At 43.7% G+C, this 16847-nt stretch overlaps 3 protein-coding genes; 1 reads left to right on the top strand and 2 right to left on the bottom strand.

The window, feature by feature from the left end:
* The window catches only part of GSTUM_00008897001 (uncharacterized protein), a gene marked incomplete at its 3' end in the record, with an annotated part of 708 nt that extends 161 nt beyond the window's left edge, over positions 1-547 (bottom strand). Inside the window, exons 1-2 of the mRNA XM_002840353.2 lie at positions 182-547; positions 1-18 (exon numbers count right to left, since the gene is read on the bottom strand). The exon at positions 1-18 is cut by the window's left edge and continues 161 nt beyond it. Of these exons, the coding sequence (XP_002840399.1) occupies positions 1-18; positions 182-320 (157 nt within the window). The 5' untranslated portion in view covers positions 321-547.
* Positions 548-1876: 1329 nt separating this feature from the next.
* Positions 1877-3839, bottom strand: GSTUM_00008896001 (uncharacterized protein; the record flags this gene model as incomplete). XM_002840352.2 has 6 exons in its annotated part: positions 1877-2625; positions 2695-2804; positions 2867-3223; positions 3288-3437; positions 3516-3639; positions 3705-3839. 6 exons carry the CDS (start codon positions 3837-3839, stop codon positions 2449-2451), a joined length of 1053 nt encoding a protein of 350 aa, XP_002840398.1. The 3' UTR covers positions 1877-2448.
* A 7242-nt stretch (positions 3840-11081) lies between these two features.
* Positions 11082-13066, top strand: GSTUM_00008894001 (uncharacterized protein). XM_002840351.2 has 5 exons: positions 11082-11321; positions 11386-11429; positions 11593-11739; positions 11800-12676; positions 12730-13066. Exons 1-5 carry the CDS (start codon positions 11315-11317, stop codon positions 12747-12749), a joined length of 1095 nt encoding a protein of 364 aa, XP_002840397.1. The 5' UTR covers positions 11082-11314; the 3' UTR covers positions 12750-13066.
* Positions 13067-16847: the final 3781 nt, after the last annotated feature.

The raw sequence follows: 16847 nt of genomic DNA, 5'->3' as shown, positions 1-16847 counted from the left end.
TTCCGTCTCGGACCACCTCTACGGGTTCAGTGGATAAATCGCCATCCAAGTGTCCTATCATTGGAATAGCACATATTAGTTTCCGAAAATCCAGAAGTGGAGCTAGAGCTTTCGCAGAGTAGTAGAAGGTATTGGGACGAATTGAGAAGGTACTATATTGATGTGTGAGAAGAAGGATGACGAACCCTCAATAGCTGCTCAGTAGCGGTAACTCCGGTCCTCAGCGAATTCAGAATGTCAATTAAAACCGCTGGGGGAAGCTTCTCTTTAACGGCTTTCTCAATGTTAGTGACATGTGTCTTGACTTCCTTCGCGTCCATGATGCGATAGCTTTTGAAAGGCGAGAAATTTGCCGCGGGGGAGGCTGTGAGTGATGGCCCGCAGGATATAGGAAGGGACAGGATAAACGAGAGAATGCCGAGAGAAGCAAGAGTGAACGAGGGGGAGGGACAAGGGGGCCGGTGTGAATACTGGTATTAAATACTGGTGGGCGTAAGACGTCGATAGTTAGGGTGGAGAAGAGGGAAAGAAGTGACTCTAAGCTTCAGAGACAAAGAGAGAAACGAGTTATGGTAACTTAGGTTCAGGGCGCGGTAAAAGGATGGAAACTTGGGTCTCGTGAGCGAACCGTAACCCTCCAATTACGTAAGCTTTGGGTTCCAATCGAACCCACTAAGCCACAAAATCACAAAATCACAAAATCACAAAATCACATAGTGTCACTCGCTTTACTACCCAGCAGCAAAAAAATATGCTAACATCAGATGCCGACAATTGGTGGCAAAGTTTTACCATTCCTCGATGGCAAGTCATCCCAAGAATTTGCCCGTCCGACTACGCCCTAACAGCTTCTTTCGCCTCCCTTCTCCTAATAAATCGCATAACAAACGCCTCTTCTGTCCTAGAAAAGTGTCGAAGAACCAAGTCGTCAAGATTGAATTTATCCAGATCAACCTAGCTCCACCTATAAGCAAATATCCATTCCGTCGCTCCAGAGATTTTACGAAGCTCACCTCCCCAAGCTCACCGAAAACAATTCTAGACCCCTCAAGATCCATCCCATGCCCCCCCTCCAAGACATCCACAACCTCCGTTACCAACTCCCTCAAGTACCCACCAGCGAGGCAGAAGTCTCTTAAAAGCGGATACCCGAACTGCTCGCACATTCTTTCGTCTAGTGAATACTTAGAAGAAGAAAAGCAAACAAGGAAGCACCTACCCCAGCTCTCCACTTTGCGCCAACAAACATTGGAAACACCTTTGTCTTAACCCTCACTAGAATATCTTTGGAAAGACCCACTGCTTTTTCTGTACTGCCCAGAGTAGACTCGTATATTAAAGGCCTCTCAAGCCTGAACACCGCCCGAAGGTACTGCTTTGAGATGAGGCTTCTCGTCGGGCGAGGGAAGAAGCTATGGTTTAGAACTGCCAGTGGATCGTGTGGGATTTCAGGTTCAGGAAGTCTAGGACGACTGGCTATCCGTGCGAGTGGTGGATATCTGAGACGGAGTCTTGTCAAGAGCTTTTTGTGACGGATTGAAGGGGAAGTTGGTGGAGTGTAGTCCATCACAGCTTTGGTGGAGTCTGTTGTTGAACCGTCGACTGAGCTAGTTAGGTTTGGTGGGGGTATGTGTTTGATAGAGGTTTTTGTTTTGCTCTGGTGACTTGCCAGATATAGATGTGTCTGGTATGCCCAAGTATGGTATTCAAGGTGCCCATGAAGGCGTGGACAATAAAAGTTTCCGGCGATGGAGAGGGATTTGGGGCGAGACTAGGGCTTAAATAATCGGAGGAGTTACCTCGCAGCTTTGTAAGAGGTATTTGGAGGAAGTGACAAAACCCGGACATCATCACCAGATTATATGCAAGACAATGCTGGTTAGAATAAAAGGTGTGAATGAAGTTTAAAATACAGGCGTTAATGAAGACAAGTCCACTTGAAATAATCAGATCATTAGAATTCAATTCCATTACAACATAGAAGAGCTGAGAACATCCACGATCCAGCACCTGACACACCCGACGATACCTAAACGTCAAGCGCCTGCTCAACGTCCCCATCCACCTTCCACCAGCCTAGCTCGCCACGCCCATACACGCCTACCCCTTGGCCACATTAGGTAGCCGATATGACTCGCAGACGGAACATCATGAACCGAAATAGCAAGTAGTATTTAACAGGAGATGAGTAAAGCAGATGGAAATAGTAACTAGGGGAAAGGAAATACATGCTCATCCACGATATCCTGAACGCCTCCGCCTAGAGAGGAAAGGAAAGGAAAGGAAACCCATGCAGAGCCAGGGGAGAACCAACAAAGAATCAAGAAATAGGCTCGCTTCCAGCAATGGGTAAAAAGAGTGTGGGTGTGGGGATTGCGGGCGCAATTCCCAATCTAGGCAAACATCTATGAATTTGGCCAAATAGCCAAGAAAATATCCAACACCCCATTACTCCTCTTCCCCATCGAACAGCAAGTACTGTAAGATATCACTTAAAGTAAGCACACCCTTGAGACGACCGCCCGAATCAACAATCATGAATCGATGAACTCTTGACCTTCTGATAGTATCAAATATCGTGTCCAAGCGATCCTGAGGGGAGCATGTATGAATTCCAGAGAAATCCTACGAGACCAAATAAATTATAAGATTCAGCAATCGCCGATATGTTAAAGAATGTAGGGCTCCGCTTACATCAGGTCTCTTCAGAAGAGCCTCCCCCACACTAAGATTAAGGTCATCGTAGCTCCCCCCTTTAATAAGAGTTAAGACATCGACAGACTCGTAAATGTTAAGCAGAACCCCTATAAATATTGACAAATTAGTGAACCATTAGCGAACAAGCAAAAATGCAAGATGAACGTACCGTTTGGGTCAACAATAGGCACACTAGAGATGTCTTTCCCTACTAATTGATGAATGACATTGATGACCGGAGTTTGCATGGTTGCTGTAGAAATATCCTCGTATGTCCCGATGTTCAGGTCAGATAGCGGCTTTCGCAACATCTGTGTTTCGCGTACATTGACGGCAACGAATTTTAGAATTCGAAACTGGGTCAGGACGCTGACTACCATCTCCTGTTGGGTTTCCTCATCCACATCAATGAGCGGGATGCGACGGGCGCGGCTTCGGAGCATTTGACGGCAGGCATCATACAACTGTATCATAGGATGCACAGAAACAGTTTCTATAGGTGTAACACCGATAGCCCTTTCAACTTCTGTCCAAACGGTTTGTCAGGTTAACACTGGATACCGAGGCGGGGTCACATGATAAGGACAAACCTCGCAAACTATCCAGGCGAAACCCTTCGATTTCCTCAAACTTCTCGGGATATTGCCAGTAGTACTGGATGACATTGATATAGTCAGAGGATGTGAGCAATCCAGCAAAAGTTGACGTCTGAGAGTTCCACAGCGGGGCGGAGACGATTCCTATGAAATAATTAATTTAGCCTCACATACTAACATCCCACAAATTCCAGAAACCGCGATAAATTCCCTCGCTCCTACCATTAAGGATGAGGATATTGAGACTCTTCTGTACCAGAAGGCTTGTATCCAGTATCACGAGACGGAAGCTAACCGGCAATACGTCATAGGTAGTTCGGACCCTCAAGAATTCTCGAATAGCGCGCTGTGATCATTCATCTCAATCAGTGCCCAATGATATACAAACCCTAAATAGAGAGCGATACGAACCAGTCCCTCGGCTTGCTCTCTATCAACGACATCTACAGGCTCTGGTGGAGGCCGTGGCCTCTGTGGGCGGAGGTACGACGAGGGCCGCACAGGGCTCGGAGGTCGAGGAGGAAGTGAAGAACCGGGCTCAGACATGATACTTGGCGGATATCGGAAATAGAGTCGATAGCATTGATGGATTCTTGATAGCCTCCGCAAAAGTGGAAAAAAGAAGTAAAGGTGGGGGGGTCTGTGGAGGGACTAGGGGTGAGAGAGGGCACGGTGGAGGGAGGTAGGGGAAGGGGCTTTGGTTATTTGGGAGGGCTCATTCGCTTGCTAAAAGTGTGGGGTGAAAGGGCAAATGGGCTGACTTTGGTGGGGCGTTCGGGGCGTGTCAGCCCAGGATTCCAGAGCCTCGTGGTTTGACTTGTGCAGCATGGTATCATATTATGATTACCGTACAACAGTATCATAACGGGCTCCCACTGAGAGCTCAGAATCTGGCATCAGATCTTTGACCGCCAATCTATAATACTAAGATCTCGGCAACTACATCGTTCCGGGGCAAAGACGAATCGCCGGTGGATTTCCCACAAGATTGCCTGCCGCAACGCCGATACTGGTACCGTGACAATTGCTCAATGATGATGATACCGTGATGTACCGGTAGTGAAAACATGCCGATGAGAGGCATGACACTCTAAAAAAGGCCACAAAGTTACTATAGCGCTACCGGTATCATACAATCAAGATGATACCGAACCGGGTATCGTACATACTGGTAGACATGTGACATGTAAATATTTACAGGTCTACAACCCTCAGTACTACATACACCCCCCTCTTGCTCCTCCAAAGAACCTCTCATGCAACAAAGCCACTGCAGAGCCTCACGCCGGACCCGAAACCGTGGAACGAATCCAGCGCAAGGGGGACATCCCACGCCCCGTGCTGTACCTGCATCACTCTCTCCGTTTTGTCAGCCTCTCCCCCACATCGCGTACAAGTATACCATCCTTATGTTTCTTCCGTCTCCTCGTTCGGCTCTTGTATACCAGTACCGGTAAAACCGGTCACAAGACACCCCGTATCACCTCCCAAGAGAAGATTCAAGCCTAATAGATCCGATCATTATTGTTAAAAATTTTTTTTTTTTGAGAAACTCTCAAAACCCCAGGGTTTGCGGAGGGGCAACCCCACGGTGACACTGGTACCCTTACCGTAGTCCCATTGGTTATGCGTGGCTGGGGGAAGAGCTTGGGTGTTTTTTTTTTTTGTTAAATCGTAGAATCTATTTGCTTAAAGGTGCAAACCTCCACTATAAGAGCACAGTCCGGCTAAAGCATGGATCCTAGATATAAGGGCACCTCTGCAATAACCGCCCCACACCCCCGATTTAGTCCTTAGACATGCTGGTCAAAAACCTCCTCCGCAGGCCTAGGGGAAAACAAGCCAGCCCAAGTTCCTCTGGTATGGGACCAATCACACATCCGTCCCCATGAAAGCTCCTTCTGCACAAAACAAAAAAAGCACAAAACAGGACCAGCAGGAGCCAACAAGAAAACCCACACTGTATTCTCTTGAGAAAGGAAACACAAAAGAAACCCAACAAAGAAAACCACCTTGATAAACCACATTCCCCATTTTTCAGCTGGTCCAGCCTTAACTAGCTGCTAGAAACATAGGGGAGAACCATGATGCATTCGCTTTGTGTAATGAAGGCAACCGACTTGGACATGCAGGCCCCCAGTGGAGTGATCGCTTATGTCTGGTCAGATAGGGGCATGACCAGAGGCAGTGCAATACTAACCACATGTTGCCGAGCAACACAGACATTGGTAAAGTAGTAAACCCAACCGAGTAAAAGAACCCAGAGGGGCAGAGGAGTAGTCACAACCTCACACAGCTTAGCTGAGGTGGCCACCATGGAAAGAGGGGGAGGATAGGAACCACAATCTGGCAGAGGGACCCAAAGTCCAATGCCAGAAGGGGTGAAAATTTCGTTTGACCTCACGATGAGGTTTGGTGTCCAGGCTTATGAAGCTTCTAAAGTTCAGCACAGGAGAGAGGATCGTGAGGTGGTAGAGCATGGTGTTGACTACCGCCACCACCTTCCCAAACAGGAAGGTGAAAAGGGGGATCAGGAAAATAGCAGAAGAGAAGCCTGGGAAGAGCTTGAGTGGGGAACAGTATACTTGTACAAGTAGGAGGCCGTACAAGTTCATTGTTTGAGAAGTACCAAATTAGTATGCCCTTGAAAACCTGGGACTCTCGTTGCATATATCATAAGAGTACTATACCTCACCTTCTGTCATCCATTATTGAACACTGCTAACTACCATGTGCCGACATAGATCCTGGATAATGGTAATTTTCAAAGCATAGCGCTGTCCTGTAATAGATTAGATCCTGTTATAACAACTCGACCCCACAGTCACAATGCTGTACGATATCATAGTGGTGAGCTCCCACTGGTACTTTACCTTATTGAAATAGCTAGCTCTCCAAGTACTGTCATAGTCCGTCACTTGTCCTTTGTGAAAAAAAGTAACCCTACCATAAAAACTGTAATAATTGAGTAGTGTGGTATGTTGTCAGATTAAGAGGAAACATGCCAAGCCCATTCATCACCAATCACGCAATATTATTTTTAAGAGGATCCTTGGCATTTACTCAAAAAAAAAAAACATTTTCATTGCTATCTTCAACTTCTTCAACTTCTTCAATCCCTAGTAAGGGGTTTTCATTCAATACCACTTCATTCTTATCCTCTCTCTCCAACCCATTTATATCCTCTTCCAAGGTAGGACCTTCCCTATCATGACAATTTACTAACCCTTGTGATGGGAAACTTGTCTCTATCTCCTTGATAGAGATCTTGTGGTCAGCACTTCTGTCAATTGGGAGTGTTGGTTCAACACACTGAAATGAATGCTGGACAACTTCTTGCTTTACATGGAAAAACCCTTCTCAGGCTTTTCCAACTACCCAGGTGGCTGCAACTCGCCACCTTCCTACCATGCTTCCTGTAAGTTTTCCTCCACCCTTTAAAATCTCCTTCTCATTATCAATCGCATCCAGCTGATTGTCTAATTTCTCCTATAGTTTAAGCATGTTAGTAGATCTTTCTTACTAGTAAGTTCTAATCTTTCCATAGAAATTACCTTTAAAATATCGTTAAATGGATGGTTAATTGAAACATCTAAAGGTTGTACTAGCCTAGTACAACCTCTAGGTATAATGCTCATGGTAATGTTGTGGATGCAAAGCGTATCAAAAACTTCTTCTGTTTTGTGGGTAGTGAAGAGGTCCATTGTGAGAAGTGTTGGTTGATTATCAAGTATAGGAATTACCTACTCCTCGAGCCACTCAAGCACATTACTTGAGTTGGCATAAGCTGTGGGATTGAACCTTACAATCACACAACTGTTGTATAACATCTTCTCTAAGATGATAGTTGGGCCAGCTCCTTATCTATGGCAAAATATAAGTAGCTTTACTCAAGGAACTCTATCACTGAATACAGTTAGCTGTATCGTTCCTTGTCACTTATCCTACCTGGACTGATTACTTGACTATGCCTAAATCATTTTCTTACCGATTTGGTTATTGGTTTACCCTTCAAGACACTTGAAGAGCAATGCAGTTTGATCCATGTTACACATATTTTGTAATCTATATCTTCCAATAATACTTGATATATCCCCTAATACTATTTCATTGTCCAGTCGTAGTTGTGAATTAAGTCTGTTGAATTTCATTCATTCTAGGATCACATTTGAAAAATAGGTAGGCAGCTTACTAGTAGTATTGGTAATGAACTGTAAGCTGATTTGATGTACCTGCAGGAATCCACGAAACCATCTATTTGAAAACTTGAAAAGCTGAGTATTCTTTTCTGGTTATATTTTAGTGAATAACTCTTTACTAATACACTGAAACCAGCCTATTCAAACTGGCCTTCCACTTCGTCTTCGTTCTTAGAATTTAAGACAGAGTAATCTCTTCATTTTGCTCTATTACCGGTGCCATCCACCTACAAGATATCACTGATTCATTCGTATATCAGCATATTTCCCCTCTATTTTGTCTTTCTTCCAATGTGATAGATTCCCTATTGGTATTCAGAAGTACTTTGCTACCTCACTTTGAGTAGATTCTCTAAATTTTGTTAGCCTACATTGTATATTTTTTCCATACTAGAAAGCTAATACTCAAAGTTTGTAGCTTATGGTGTAGGACCGATATAAATTTCCCTTGATCGGGTACTTTTGATAATTTGTGAGGGTTTTAGTAAGTTGTTTCCTTTTTAGTTCTCTTCACTTTCTAACTCCAGCATAAAACCTGTTTTCTGAAAGGTGAGGGAGTACTGGCTTGACCTTGATGTATCCAAATATGCCATTGTCTTTTCAAATCATTTTGTTGATATTTTATAATAGTGCTTATTTTGAAGAGAAAGATTGGTATATATTAATTCTATCAAATAGAAACAGAGTATCAATGTATTTTAAATGAGAAAGAATTGTGTATTTTACATTCAATTTTGTTGTTACTTTATATCTTTCAAAAGTGGCGATAACATGTCATTAACACAAAGATCTGAGTGAGCTGAAATAACTCTGCTCAGAATACTAAAATAGATCCAAGACATTAATTTTCCTTAGTCCTAACTCATTCACTCTAACTCGACCTCTTAGCACCCTACTTAATTATTACAGTTTTTATAGTATTGAGATAATAAACCTCTAAAGGGAGGGATTGAAGGAACGATGAGAATAGCAGTTTATAATGAACCCATCAAATATTTATCACCCAAAAGTCATAATACTTTTTCTGAGTATTATGGCAAGTGAAAGAAAAGGACTCTAGTTAGGTAACATCTAAGCTGTTTGAATTGGGTGACAATACATGATAAAAGAATAAATAAATTATATTGAATGCTACTTGTAATGCCACCATTTCCTAACTGTGCCAGGCCAAATACCAGTACTAATACTTGTACAGTCATGTCTGAAAAGTCTATGTACTCCTTAGGGCAACGGCACTACTACTTCAAATAATGATATTAATTATACCAAAAAAATCATATGAGTACAATTGTAAAATAGATGAAAGTAGAAATAGAATATAACAGTTTCCTAATGCTACTATTTTGTATGGCTTCTATCTGCATCCAATATAACCTGAATTCTCTCAGGCATTGTCTGAATCTACCTATCAAATGTTCCTTGAGGAATAAGGTCCCACTCTTCCTTTTCTGCCTGAAATTACTTAGCAGCACTATGGGACCTTCTTTCAACCTTGGAGAATCGCTTCCTGATGGCTTTTTGAGAATTGCTCAGGCATTCTCAATAGGATTGAGATCTGGTGAGTTGAGAGGCCAAGCCAATCTCTGATATCTACAGTCCTCCTGTAATTTTTTGTTTTCTGCTCTATTGTACCATATGCATTATCAGCAGCCATATAGATAGTTTCAGTAGCCCTATTTATCTCTTCTATGAAGGGGATAAGGTATGGCTGGTAGATCTCAGTTGCATATTGGTGGGCATTGAGACCAAGCCCGTCTCTCTTGCTGGTCCTTTACTCCTCACTCCTCTTTCTTACTGGAATCAGTTCAGTCCTCCCTCTATATATCATTGCAGCACATACACCTATATTGGTGTGTTCTGAGTTAAAGCTAGGCTTTAAGTTCTTTTCTTCCAACTCTTCACCTGGTCTAAGTCTGACCTTCCTTCCTACAGGATTTGGATCATATTCAATTATGGCCTCATTCACAAAAATAACCTATTTCCAAGTGCTTGTCCAGTTCCTCCTGACCCTAGCAAACTCCTTTCTCTTCTCCTTCCGTCCTTTTCTCCAAAAAGGCTTTTTCCTAGGTATCCTAAGCTTAAAACCAGCTTCTTTGGATATCTTACTAATAGTATCTTTTCCAAGACCAATATTGGCTTTGTGGGTAATGTCTCTTAGTGCTAAATGAGGCTCAGCATCGATAATATCAAGAATTACTTGCCTTTTGATATCAGTAATCTTGTTGGTCTGCCAGATCTGGGGGTATTAAGGGTGTTTCCATCTCTGGATTTCAAATTTTTGACTACTGTTGAAACAGTTGACTTGGAGAGATTCATAAGCTTTGAAATTTTACCATACCCCATATCAGTATGTTTATATAGGGCATAGATTTCCCTTTTCTGGTCTTCTCTAGGGTTTTGAGAATGTGGTGGTGCCATGGTAGGGGGTGGTGGTGTTGAGGTAATCGATGGTTGGTTGCGGCGTTGCCATGAGGGGTACGTAGACTTTTCAGACACCACTGTACTCGTACTCTACTCTACTCTACGAGCACTATACCCACGGCGGGCACCAAGATCGTTACTGCCTGTCCCAGTCCCAGGCAGAGAAATATCATGCCCGAAATAGGGATTAAAGAAATATATTAATACGGCGAGAAATCTGTGCATATCTGAGCGCCGATACCTGCACAAACTATCCCCCTACTTTCGGGGACCGCTATGAGTACCATTGCTCGGGACAAGTGACATTACAGGTATCATACAATCGTAGTACCGTACGATATTGAGCAGAGATTGCGCATAGTAATAATACCGGTAATGAGAAGGGATCTAGTATCTCTCAGTACTCGAGTAAAAGGGGAATCCGCAGACGCCCCCAAGTTCAATGCTTCAAGTCCAGTCAGCAAATTGCTCGCATTGTTGTCAGGCCAGGAAGCAGGTGAATAATACCACTTAGTCACGATACATATAAGTAATATCCCGGCGGTAACCCCTAGCGCCGTAGGATACCGGTATCAGGGGGGGGCAAACAACCGAACGGAGCTGATGTTTCCAGAATCTCACAACCCACCACAAAGAGAAGGTCACAAGATGGTTCAAGAATCTCGAAGGGCAGAAAAAGGAAAAAGGAAAAACCTCTCTCGCCAATAAGGATTCGATGGTGGAACAACGAAGCGGATTATTCACCCTGGGTGAACCGTTGAGCCCCATTGAAGGGAGGAGGAGGACGGTTTCAATAACGGTAGAGTATTCGAGTACGAGTACCGGTACCCGAACAAGGAGGTGGGATTTCGCATGCACGGGTATCATACTTCCCAAGGAAGTTGGGTGAAGAAAGGAACCCACCGTAAATTTAACCCTTTCCATCCCGGCTCCCAGCAGTGGACCCTCACGGAGCCCCGAAATTAGGGCGCCACCTCTCCTCTTTTTGGTGGTCACACCATGGGTTGCGGAATGGTGGATTGAGATTTCATGCATTTTGCCAATCGTTTGGCGCTCCGCGGTTGTCAGTTCCTTTTTCTACGATACTCCCTGTCACGCCCTTGCGGGCTGACCTCTTCTTCCCCGTCTGGTGGTCCTCTTCTTTCCTTTTTTACTCTCGTTGCTCATTTCTCTCTCGATGTTTTGGTGTGAGGTAGAAGATTGGTTATTTCTCCTTTTTAACCTTCCAACCCCCCCCCCCCCAACCTGACCTTCTCCTTTCTTTGAGCCTACATTCCTCAAGCCACCCTTCTTCACCCACCTCCTCTTTAATCGACGCATTCAGTTCACTCGTTTAACCTTTCGACTTTAAACTCTTGTAATACTTCTATCAAAAGAAACTCTTCGCCATTCAATTTCAAGATGAAAGGTACGATTGTTTAAATTATCTGGCCCAACTTACTAACAGGATTACTGACACTTTTGCCCTCTAGCCCTCATTCTCGTCGGTGGTTTCGGTACTCGTCTAAGACCTCTTGTATGAATGACCTCTTCTCCACTTGGCTTTTCAATCAAGCTTTCGGTTCGGAAATCGCTCTCTTCCTCGTACATTATGCGGTTTATAGAGTGGATTGATGTTGGATGAAGAATTGATGCTTGAGAGGATTTCTAGCTGACCACGCATATTCTCTGTCATCTAGACGTTGACCCTTCCCAAACCTCTTGTGGAATTTGGCAACAAACCCATGATTCTTCATCAAGTTGAGTCTCTGGCCGCCGCTGGTGTTACCGATATTGTTCTTGCTGTCAATTACAGACCTGATGTTATGATCAGTGTTCTCAAGAAGGTAAGACGATGATCTTTCCTCGGAGACCGGAGCGGTGGTTAAGCTCTTCGCCTATAATAGTACGAAGAGCAATACGGTGTCACAATCACCTTTTCTATCGAGTCCGAGCCTCTGGGGACTGCCGGCCCACTTAAACTTGCGGAGGATATTTTGGGTAAGAACCAGGAGCCGTTCTTTGTTCTAAACTCGGATGTTATCTGCGATTACCCGTTCAAAGACCTTGCTGCATTCCACAAATCACATGGCCAGGAGGGAACGATCGTGGTCACCAAGGTAGAGGAGCCCTCGAAATATGGTGTCGTCGTTCACAAGCCAGGCCACTACTCACGCATCGACCGGTTCGTAGAGAAGCCCGTTGAGTTTGTCGGGAACAGAATCAATGCCGGCATCTACATCCTGAACCCCTCGGTCCTGAGCAGGATTGAGCTCCGCCCTACATCAATCGAGCAGGAAACTTTCCCTGCCATTGTCAGGGATGGAGAGCTACACTCCTTCGATTTGGAAGGTTTCTGGATGGATGTCGGGCAGCCAAAGGATTTCCTCACCGGAACCTGCCTCTACCTGTCGTCACTGGCCAAGAAGAACTCGAAGTTGCTAACTCCTTCTTCCGAGCCTTTTGTATATGGTGGAAACGTCTTGATCGACTCCACCGCAACGATTGGAAAGAACTGCCGCATTGGCCCTAACGTTACTATTGGGCCGAACGTCGTCATTGGCGACGGTGTCAGAGTTCAGAGATCTGTTCTCCTCCAAGGATCAAGAATCAAGGATCATGCATGGGTCAAGAGCACTATCGTTGGCTGGAACAGTACAGTCGGAAAGTGGGCAAGGCTAGAGAATGTCACTGTATTGGGTGACGATGTGACTATTTCTGATGAAGTCTATGTTAACGGAGGATGTGTGCTGCCACACAAGACCATCAAGGTTAACATTGACGGTATGTCCTCCCTACCAATAATGTGTGGATTCTTGCTAATTCTAAGCCTGTAGTACCCGCTATCATCATGTAAAGGCCAGAGTTGCATTTCCTGTTTCTAGACCCTGGCCAAAGGGCGACCTCTCCTCTTATTTTTTCTGTTTTCTAAACCCTTTTCTTCCTATTCCTTGTAATCGACTAAGATATTGGACTAGGGTTGAGCAAAGGGCACCGCGGGGCTTTCTCTTGAGGCGGGGGCTTATTCTTTGTAATCTTTCTGTTTTCACCTGTAGAGAAGGGAACATGTAATTTGGTGATCATGATGTATGTTTATGTAGTATGGGGAAATAGGTGTCATGGGGAGTCTTGACATATATATATGTAACATAATCTGCAAAGTTCTTACTCTAAGTTAAGTCTGAAGCTCAGGGTCCTCAATGCCCTTACCAGCCACGTGAAGTCCCAACCCATCACATAATAGTTCCTATCATAACATATCGAAGCGTCAAATAGCGAACAGAGTATGATACCAGCACCTATTTTGGCATGTCACTGAATAAAAAGAACTCGGTTCCTGACGCCAACAGACAACAGGGTTTTGTGGAAATACTGGTGTTTGGCCTACTCAAGGCTTTTTCACGAACAAAGGGAGGAAAACCAAGAGTAGAGAAACAACTCTTTCCCAATGCCGATACCTAGTATCCCTTCGTTCGTATTCATAGACGCGAGCTAGTGAGGGACTTGAGGGAACTAGAGATGCACTAGACCACGGAAGGAAGGATAGTTACTAGTAGTGCCAAGAGAAAGTGGCCGTTGGTACAGAAAACCTTCACAAAACTTAGTTGACTGGTGATCATCATCATCAACCGCTTAACACAACTGCCAGCCAATGAATACCGCCTACCAGCCACTAGTGCCCAGAATATCCTCCTTTACCTATACAGTAAGTAGTATAGTATTGATGTGAGATATTAGAGAAAGTTAAAAGCTAATATAAGTTGGGTTACAAATGGCAGACCAGTATTGAGAATACCTGAGTCTAGCGATTTTCAATTTCCATCAGCCAGATCTATTACCTGTTTCTCCGTGTGAATAGGAAGCCTGGCCTGGATGAATCTGAAGAGTAAATAGAATTAGATAATAATGAAAATGTTCAAGGGTGGGCTGAGGATGAAAGCAAAGTTGAAGGTGAAGGTAAAGACAGTAGTGGAAGCACTATAAGGACAGGAGCTGTAACAATCCCCCTTCAGATAGTTAGTTCTTAGCGACAGGGAGCAATACTTCTCTTCTTCTTCTTCTTCGCTATATAATAGCACTAGGCCTATGCCTATGTTATGGATAGTGCAAGACCATTATCTTTTATCTGTAATGCATATCATAAGTTTTTTCTTACTCCACTTCATGAAGAGTTTTCTTGTTGTAATAGTGATAAAGGTTGTGATAATAATAAAGAGCATAAAGGTGTTTTATATTCGTTAAGTAATAAGTAGGAAAAGTACTTAGAATTTAATTTAATTTTATTTATACTAGTATCACCAACACTGGCATACGACTAGTCGCCCCTGTGCCATTATAAAAACAAACTAACTAAAATACACTACTGCGGACTTATTCCATCTCGCAACTGCCCCTCTCAAACATAAATCTAAAAATCAATACCCTACGTGGGCTCATGGATGCTCGCAGCTACTAGTGCTATCCTGGATTTATGTATTTTTCCACCTCACTACCCAACCACCATCTCATACCCTTATCTCTATCCGCCTCCAACACAATTTGTCCTACATATTCAACAAAGAAAACCTACAGTTTATCCCAATATCCCTCAATCTTCTTTTAATGCAAACTCAACTCAAGGTATCCCCGGGCCAAAATCAAACCACAAAAGGGGCAACCGGGTACCTTTAATATCTCTTTTACCTTCGCTCAACTTAATACTACTGACATTTGCGTTGCAAGATCTAACTTATCCTATTACTGATGCTGGGAGTACCAAAACTGATTGTGGTACACCTGGAGATACTGAGGCTATTTTTTAAAATGTTACGTGAAGGTTGTGTACTTCTGAGTAGCTGTGGCAGAAATGGCAGTACCGTAATACAAGCGGTCATATTGCGGTTAGTTGGGCAAGAAGAACCACTTCTTTGGTAAGCTTACCGCTCCTGGTAAAAGACACCTGCTACCATTATATTTCCTCTTGCACCGGGTGCAAGTAGTTGGATCTCCTACTATGGCCAACCGGCCATCCCTTTCCACCATCAGTGCATTAGTAAAGAGATTACCTGCTATGACCAATTCCCCATCCACCGCCTTAACATGATAAGGAATTCTCACCCCTAACTACCTATGACCTACCTACCAAGATTCCCATCTCGAGACTGCTAAATCCTGAAATAGGTCTTCATTAGCGAGACGCCTTCTAACATATCAGGGGTAGTCAGTCTGGTAGTGTCTATCTTCTTTCCCATTACAGCTGTCATGGCTGACCAAGCCGCTTGCCACTGCGAATCCTTAACAAAACATAAGCATTCATACGGGTGAAGCTGTGGAGGTGTCAGGATGCCTTAAGCTCACGAGCATAGTATTCATATCTCTCCTGATCATGCCAGGATCTCCATTTCTTCTTCCATATCTCCTGAGTTAGCGCTGCATGTCTGATCCTGAAGCTGACCTCCTTCCAAAGCAGAGGAAGCAATGGTTGTCCAAAACAGGCTTTAGATTTAAGGTTGACCATCTCATTGTCGTTGACGCCCATGTGACCGGGGACCCAACTGAGACTGATGTGAGAGAAGGTATTTAACAGTGGCGCTATGACCTCATACAACTCAGCTGAGTCACCTTCTGAAAACATATTATCTACCAGGATGAACATCAGAATACAGTCTAAGAACTGATAAACCAGACGCCTCTTAGATATACCTTGGGCATATTGGAGAGTCGAGACAACTGCAAATAGCTTGTATTCAACAATGCTCCATAATGGGGGGACTGAGCACTGTCAACACAGGTCAAGGCCCCTTTCTCAAATACCGTCTATGCTACACCGGCTCCTTTAAAGGACTTCCATCCGTCTGTGTATATGACTACATCCAAGGATAGACAGAGGTCCATGTACAGCAAACAGCGGCCCATAGCTATCCTCGCCTTGCCCTTCCTAATTGAAACTGAAGGGTAGTAGGTAAGTTCCCGATCAGAGGTTTGTCATTGTGCCACCATACCTTCTTCCTTCCAGTTTAGCTGTATCATTTCAAACTAAGCAAATTTGTCGCAGTATTGGTAGTTGATGAGCTGACTGTAATACCTCTACTGTAGGTACCTGCCCTGTATGACATCAGGTGGCATTCTGAACTCGGCTAAAAATATGTTGTTTGCCAGCTTCTTAGGAGTTCAAAACACTAAATGGAGGCAATCGTTGACGTGGACTAGAATCTGTTTCACATACGACCTGTGGTTGGTTACAAACTCAAGTCCATAGTAGACAGTCAGGAGATAGGCTGCCTGTATTAAGTTGTAAGTCTCCTTCACTTCCAATCCTCCAGTACTTTTAAACCTTCTTTCTAATGCCAAAATTCTCCTCCTAGCACCCAGCCCCCTTTCCAACCAATACTTTATATGAGAAGAAAAATTAAGAAATACATTAAACCTATATCTAAGAACCCCTAAATCCTCAGAAGGGAAAGCCATCTCTCCTAACAACTCGATTCCTTCCCATGCCCTATCTCTAAACCTAATTCACTGGATCTTGAGGGCACTAAACTCCATTCCGCTAGACTTGGCTATGCAATCACAGTCTGCAAATATCTTTCCTGTATGATATGGGATAGTGTTATATGACTTCGCTGTCTCCATGATGATCTCGTTATCAATGTAAGAGACAACCAAGTGACGAACTGTTAGACGGTGACAATCTGATAGACTTCAGATTTGTCTAGGCCAATCGAAATTCGTTTCTGTAGATGGAGATTGTCTAGGAAGGTTCGAGTTTACTCTTTTTATTTATGACTACTAAGAGTGAAGTAAATTTGTTAAAGTAAAATAGAATTGTAAATAATATTATATTGTTAAGTTCTCTTCTCTGTTACTTGATGATGTCTAAAGCTTAGGAGGGACTTCGATATTTATATTCTGCGTCTGAGTGTTCATGGACTACATCTATTTATTATACAACTATGTACCTTTCTGATTATAACTC

Source organism: Tuber melanosporum (assembly GCF_000151645.1).
Source record: "Tuber melanosporum whole genome shotgun sequence assembly, scaffold_5, strain Mel28".
NCBI classification, from domain to species: Eukaryota; Fungi; Ascomycota; class Pezizomycetes; order Pezizales; family Tuberaceae; genus Tuber; species Tuber melanosporum.
This window is presented reverse-complemented; position numbering and strand designations above follow the sequence as displayed.

Excerpts from the sequence above, each read along its gene's own strand:
- GSTUM_00008894001 (XM_002840351.2), top strand. Across the intron at positions 11,740-11,799 it reads TGATCAGTGTTCTCAAGAAG|TACGAAGAGCAATACGGTGT; the intron begins GTAAGACGATGA and ends CGCCTATAATAG. Across the intron at positions 12,677-12,729 it reads CATCAAGGTTAACATTGACG|TACCCGCTATCATCATGTAA; the intron begins GTATGTCCTCCC and ends CTAAGCCTGTAG.